This window comes from Pollachius pollachius (genome assembly GCF_949987615.1).
Source record: "Pollachius pollachius genome assembly, chromosome: 3".
Classification (NCBI taxonomy): domain Eukaryota; kingdom Metazoa; phylum Chordata; class Actinopteri; order Gadiformes; family Gadidae; genus Pollachius; species Pollachius pollachius.
Window position 1 is genome coordinate 44568845 of NC_136936.1, and position 7500 is coordinate 44576344.

Below are 7500 nucleotides of genomic sequence, written 5' to 3' on the forward strand. Positions count from 1 at the left end.
TCAAACACAACTTTGATCCGATTCGGTTTATTTAAATGAACTCATTCCGTCCCTCAAACCGAATCTCTTTCCCCAGCTGGGAGCCGGCTCCACGTTCTCACAGACGCAATGTTTCTGCAACCACACAACGGACTTCGGCAGCTCGTTCTTCGTCATGCCCAACACCATCGACATGTCGCGTGTGGCAGAGCTCTTCAGCTCTTTCGCCCAGAACCCCGTGGTGGTCTGCTTCGTGGGGTCTCTGTTCCTGGGCTACTTGCTGGTGGTCATCTGGGCCCGCAGGAAGGACCTCCAGGATACGGTGAAGGTATGTATGTGTGTGATACTAGAGGTGAGGGCAGTGGTTGCTAAACCTGGGAGGTCTTCCACTCTGGCTCGCCTGATATGCATATGGGGTTGTGGGAGAGTGCAGGCTAATACACAATATATATTTGCATTTGTGAGGAAAATAAACAGTAAAAGGTTTTAACGGTCTGATGATGGCCTGTTAATAGGAAATGTAGCCAATGGAAAACATTTACCAATCCCTCAGTACTAGGTGTGGGTCTAGCAAACGCCCCCCTGACCTTACCCTGATCCTCTGGCGCCCCCCCCCCCCCCCAATAAAAAAAATTAAATAAACTAACAACCCCACTCACACTCGTGTTATAGTGCTTAAAGGTGTCATTGCATCGTTTTTCATTGACTTTGCAGTGGTCACTAATTGCAATGAATGCCCTCTGAGTCGGTTTTGGTGAAAAAAATCGATAAATATTAATGAATATTCATGACATGCAAATGTCTCATCTCTGATTGGCTAACAGCACCGTCCATCACTGTAATAAACCCAATTAAACTTCCAGAGCGACATGGGAGGAAGAGAGAGAGAGAGAGAGAGAGAGAGAGAGAGAGAGAGAGAGAGAGAGAGGAAAAAACAAGCTCAGCGACAGGAGAGGCAAAGAAACAGTGAGACTGAAGAGGTAAATGATGAAATGGTTGGATTGAACATTCATTCATGAACGCGTCGCGGGCACTCCCGCGACTCCCAGCTGCCACGTCCCCCGTCGTGCACCGTGACCTTGGGTACCGCGGCCGTGGCCACGGCACTCCCGCGTCTCCCGCGACTCCCGCCGGCCCCCCTCAACGAATGAATGAATGGCCCGGGAACCGTTTGCACCGCGGCCCGGGAACCGCGGGCACCGTGAGCGTGAGCACTCCCGCGTCTCCCGCGCGCCCCATGAATGAGTGAATGGCCCTGGAACTGCGGGCACCGTGACAGGGCACGGCACGGCACTAAGTAACTGAGTAGCTGAGACGGTAGAGGGGTTAGAAACCAATAAATGAAAATAGGCTATTTATTTCAGGTAGCCTATTTTTTCACCCAAAAAAATTGAAAACCATGAAAGTTTAAAATCCCCCCCCCTAAAAAAGAAAAAGAAAATCAGGGTCCCAGCGCCCCCCTAGGTTGGGCGAACGCCCCCCAGGGCGCGGTACTGCCCCCGTTGAGAAGCCATGCTCTAACTGCTCCTTAATGATATCTAAAAATAAGGGTCAGTGTCTTAAATGATTAAATACTAAAGCGACCATACCAATCAAAGAATTGTTATAAATTGTATGAACAGAGTGTTGTACGAATAAAGTTTGTGCTGCCGATATACACTATCTTTGTGAAACTATCTCAGAGAAATATACACCCTATGAACTGATCTGAGTCTGACCGGCATGGGTTCTTCTTATCTTTCAAACCATCAAAGTAAGAACCAGGACCAGAAAGTGACCTTTAGGAACATGAGCCGCAGGGGAAGATTCTTGGCCGTAGATTGCACAGTAGAAAGGAGAATGGTGTTTTCAATTTTTACACATGCAAAACACACACACACACACACACACACACACACACACACACACACACACACACACACACACACACACACACACACACACAAATACACACACACACACACACACACAAACACACACACAAACGCACTCACGCGCCAACACACACTGTTTTGTTTTGCATTGTTATCTTGCATTGTTATCTCTTCTCTGTATTTTATCTCTATTATTCGTTGACCGGTCAAGGGTGTCTAAAATTCAAGCCTTTCATTGCCATAAATAACCTATATTTGTTGACTAACGCACATTTGATAAATAAACTTTAACATTAACTATAGCACACACATACACACACACAAACACGCACACACACGCGCACACACGCACGCACGCACACACGCATGCACGCACACACACACACACACACAAAGCGTAACCTGTGGTTGTGCTTGGGGATGGGCCTCAGCTGAAGGTGACGGTTCTTGAGGACAACGACCCCCTGGAGGACTACCGCTACCTCCTGAGCGTCAGCACGGGACACCGGCGAGGAGCCTCCACCTCCTCTCAGGTAACGGCCACCGTGGGTCTCTACGTCACTGCAGTGGGTCTCTACGTCACCGGCGTGGGTCTCTACATCACTGGTGTAGCGAGAAGTGTCAGAAGCCACAGCTCACCTGCGCCTCTATCTAAAAAAATAACTACATGTATCTAAAATATAACTACATGTTGCGACGCAGAACCACAACAAAACTTGGCTAGATACCATTAAATCCTACACTATCAAAAACTAAAGTTGAGAGCTGGGACAGGCGCTGTGTTATTTTGTGTTTCAATGATTCTTCGTGCAATAAAATAGCAGCAGTTATATAACGATTGGGAAATGATTGGTCAAAACGATCGGGCTGAAGGAGTATCCTCTCGCATGGAGGATTATGCGGTATTCTTCCCGGTGGATCACTGACAATGGACACAAATGAATCCTCTAGAGAAGGCCAGTCATCACCCTTTGAACATCATTTGGTCATGGAGTGATTGGCTGGTTTGTAAAAATCCATGACGAGTCATTTTAATTTCTGAGAAAACAGTTTTTGTGAAAGGGAGAATAATGCTTGTGGGTGGAATCATGGGTTACGGTTCTTGAGCTCTTCAGAGATTGATTTCATCATTCCGGCATCTTCTCGAGGTCTCCAGCTCCCATAAATCCAACCGTGTAGGATCAATTCTTCTCATCCATGTCCGACCTTTCCTCCAATTAAACAAGTGGAAATGCTGCAATGCTTTAATGTTTCAATTGGAAATGCAACATGCATTTTTTCTGTCTTTTATAATGTAAACAGCATCTCTCTTCTCTTTTATCGGAGAGGAAAACGTCTGACATATTCTACATTAAGCACTCCACTGCAGAACTTCTACTTTATCACATCACAATCACACCAATGCACCAACTTTGTATGTAGCAGGCCTATATTATGCTAATAATTGGCCTTTATGATATACATCCTATGTGTTATTTTTCAGTTATATAGTTTGCTCTACATGTAAAACACCAAAAACACTATACAATAAAGACTTCAAAAGCAATTCCGAACACAGAATAATCTAAAAATAACCATCCTCTACACCTTGTTTAATTCAAAATATCAAATTGTGCATTATTGCATATTTGTACCTGTACTATAGCCAATAAATCCATCTATAATTCTATTCTTGTGTTGTGTCCCAGGTGACCATAACTATGGAGGGCTCGGACGGAGACAGCGAGCCCCACCACCTGAGTGACAGGGGGAAGCCTGTGTTTGAGCGAGGTGGGGTCGACCTGTTCTTGCTGACCACACCCTTTTCTCTGGGCCACCTGCAGAGTATCAGGCTGTGGCACAACAACTCCGGCTCGGACCCTGGCTGGTAGGAAACTCCCTGGTCTGTTAAGGCCTGGTCCAGTATTTTATGTCATGGCGTGGGTGTGCGGTAGTAGCACACAGTTTCTTTTGTTTTTTGGGTGACTAGAAGGCCTGACTCATGTCTCTGGTCCCAGTGTGTTTTTTAAAGTGGCAATTTAGAAGATCTCCGTTTCGATCTCTTTGGTAAAAAAATCACCTTGACTCACAAAAGTGAGTGGAAGAGTTAATGCATACCCCCTCTCTGGCGCTGGCGGGACAACAACTGCTGAGTGCTGCTCACCATTTAGATGCAAATGCAAGGGCTTTCATCATTGGGCCATAGGCTCAATCCCCATTGGTTTACCTCGTTCAGCATTAGATATGGACTTAATTGACACTCTTTGGAGATCTTTAGGATCTTGGTCTTTGATTCCCGCATGAAATTAAGTTAGAATTTTTACTTCCGATTAGCACACATTAATGCAAATGAAATGTGTTCTAAATTTGCAGAGTGGCCATGTTGGCGAAGTCAGCGAAAAACTATCTGTGTGATTAATGAGCCTTCCACTCTTGTTTACATGTTTCATATTTTCATTTTTTTTACTAATTAAGTACCATCTTATCTTCCCTTCGGAAGCTACTGTTGGCCAAACTGATGGTTTGGTTTATATATCGCTGCATAAAGATGATTTACGGTAAAAATGATGAAAAATATGAGGATTGATTATCAACCTTTAAAACAGAAGGTTTCTGTCTTAATGAGCATTAATATGTTTTAACATTGATAAAAAAGCTAAATAATTAACAGATACAAATAAAAATCATCCGATTAAACACATTCAAATAAATCGACTCAAAAAACTACTCAAACAATGAATACATGTCATTTAGTGTTAAAACGTGTTAATTAAGATCTATTCTGCCTCCTGCTGATTGCCACTAATGCGGGATGTGTTTCTCTCTCAGGTACGTGAACAAGGTGGTGGTGAAGGACTTGCAGACAGAGCAGAAGTGGTATTTCCTGTGTAACTGCTGGCTCGCTGAAGATGTGGGAGATTGCATCCTAGATATGGTGTTCCCTGTTGCCACGGAGATGGACTTAAAGGGATTCAGGTATGAGATAGCGGACAGAGTGCTGAGGTCAGAAACCAAAAATTCTGGTGTGTATATGTGTGTGTGTGTGCGCACACACACACACATATACACACCAGAATTTTTCCTGCCAGATAAAGGAGACAATGGCAGTAATTGAAAGGCGAAACTCCAAATGCACTCATTTTGAATCGCAATTGAAGATAAAAGCAATTTTTATACTGAGACAGTTTTTGGTGGTAACCAGAGATCAGGGACTGACCCTTACCAGAACTCTGATCAATCATTAAAACACACTACAAGTATTTGAACATGAAAAAGAAAAGAATCAGTCAAATTGCCCTTGATATTTATGATAGCACATTGGAAGCCCTTTATATGTTATGCGTAACAGTCTCCAATTTTTTTTTAATTTTAAGTTCTGCCCTGTCGCTGCCTTGTGAACATGGGCGATTAGATCTGCAAGCCAATCATTTCGGCTGAGTTGACGAGCACACTGGCCCCCAATTGCTTCTGTCAATCAGAGACTGTGATTCTCTCATGGTTGGGTCGGAGGCACTCAAAACCATTCAGCCCTGTGTTGTTTTTTTTTTTAAATCTTCGAAGCACTTTTATAAAAAAAAAGTGTTAAATCACTTATCTTTAGCTATAAATTATGCGTCAATATAGATAGACTTTCATAATGGACAGAAATACATCAGCTTAAACAGTTACAACGAGAACGGTAAGTGTCGAGCCCAAAGGTTAAAGTAACGAATTAGGAAGACAACCAAATGTATTTCAACTGGATCCTGCTCAAGTGAGGCGTTAGCGGTAGCTCTGCCATACCCTCTCTGGCAGAATGCTGTGTTACGGAAAACACGTCACTTAAAATGCGCCACTTGGGATCTAATGCAAGGGGGAAGGATTTGCAATCAAAACCCTGTACTTAACACTCATGCCAAGAACATTACACTTCTTAACACTCATGGTAAGAACATCCTTACGATGTCAGGGCTTTTATCAGTCGGCCATATGGCCCAATCAACCTCGTGTCCCCTTGTGCGCTACAGAGGGTTGCGTAACTGATGATTGAAGATTTGCCTGAAAATCCTTGGGAATCTTTGAGATTGCCACTTGACTGACCTGGTCTCTCTATTCCGGTATTTAAATGGTATTTGCCCCCCCCCCCCTACAGTAATCTGTTCTACAACAAGACGCTCTCAGGCTTCAGCGACGGCCACCTCTGGTTCTCGGTGGTGAGCCGGCCCCCCAACAGTCCGTTCACCCGTGTGCAGAGGGTCTCCTGCTGCTTCTCCCTGCTGATGTGCACCATGCTCACCAGCATCCTGTTCTACGGGGTCCCCCAGGACCCCTCGGAGCAGGTCATGGATATAGGTGGGCCACACGGACCAGCACAAACAAACGTACTTCTTGCTATGTGTGGTCTCGCACACAGTAAAACAATCACGCCCGCAAACACGCACATAAACACACACTTATATCATGCCATGCAAGGACATCACACACACACACACACACTCACACACACACACACACACACACACACACACTATACGTACCTATACGTACACACACACACTGTACACACTTTTCACACTGGAACCATTGTCCACATTGTTAATAATAATAATGGATTGAATTTATATAGCACTTTTCTAGACACTCAAAGACGCTTTACAGTGAAGGGGGGACCTCACTCACCACCACCAGTGTGTAGCAGCCACTTGGGTGATGCACGGCAGCCAATCTGCCACAGAACACTCAACAGACACCAGCTCGAGGTGGAGAGTGAGGGAATTAATGAGTCAGCAGATTATACAGGAGGATGATTAGGGGGCCAGTTTGAATGAGCCTGGTTGGGCCAGGACACCGGGGAAACCCCTACTCTTTGCCATAAGTGCCCTGGGATCTTTTATGACCTCAGTGAGTCAGGACCTCGGTTTTACGTCTCCTCCGAAGGACGGCGCCTTCCACAGCCCAGTGTCCCCGTCACTGCACTGGGGCATCGGGATTGATGTTAAGGCCAGAGGGAAGAGTGCCACCTATTGGCCACCACCCGACACCACTTACAGTACCTGGTATTCCCAGGCGGTCTCCCATCCAAGTACTAACCAGGCCCGTTCTGTTCACACTGGAACCATCGTACAAACTGTTCACACCGGAATCATCGGACACATTGTGATATTTTGGGATGTGTTTTAACCAACACCGTTGAAGCCAAATACAAATGTTTGGACAATTATTATCACTCAGTCATTAACAAATCCACACACGTGCACGCAAACAAGCAGTCAGACTAGCATGCACAAACACATACACACATACCCACACAAACATGAACTCTGTCTCTCTCTCTCTCTCTGTCTCTCTCTCTCTCTCTCTCTCTCTCTCTCTCTCTCTCTCTCTCTCTCTCTCTCTCTCTCTCTCCCCTCCCTCCCTCCTTCCCTCTAGGTGCCATTGAGTTCACCTGGCAGCAGTTCATGATTGGGGTGCAGAGTTCCCTCATGGTGTTTCCTGTCAATGTTCTCATCGTCAGCATCTTCCGCTACACTCGCCCCAGGGAGAGAAAGATGAGCCTCAAACGACCTAAGGCCAAACCGGACACCCTGGGCCCCAAGTCACCGCTGGCACAGGACCACTACACCCCACAAACTCAAGCGGCTGAAGCCAGTGATCTCAAATTGGAGGCTGCTGTCAAGGTAGAAGTAGA

The 7500-nt window shown here is 45.5% G+C and overlaps 1 protein-coding gene across 1 annotated transcript in view; it reads left to right on the forward strand.

The window, feature by feature from the left end:
* LOC307073870 (polycystin-1-like protein 2) overlaps positions 1–7500 on the forward strand; it is a gene marked incomplete at both ends in the record, with an annotated part of 42696 nt that overhangs the window by 19523 nt on the left and 15673 nt on the right. The window contains 6 exons of the mRNA XM_079733829.1: positions 77–307; positions 2285–2386; positions 3542–3720; positions 4662–4808; positions 5965–6164; positions 7242–7489. Of these exons, the coding sequence (XP_079589955.1) occupies positions 77–307; positions 2285–2386; positions 3542–3720; positions 4662–4808; positions 5965–6164; positions 7242–7489 (1107 nt within the window). The remainder of the gene's footprint in view (positions 1–76; positions 308–2284; positions 2387–3541; positions 3721–4661; positions 4809–5964; positions 6165–7241; positions 7490–7500) is intronic.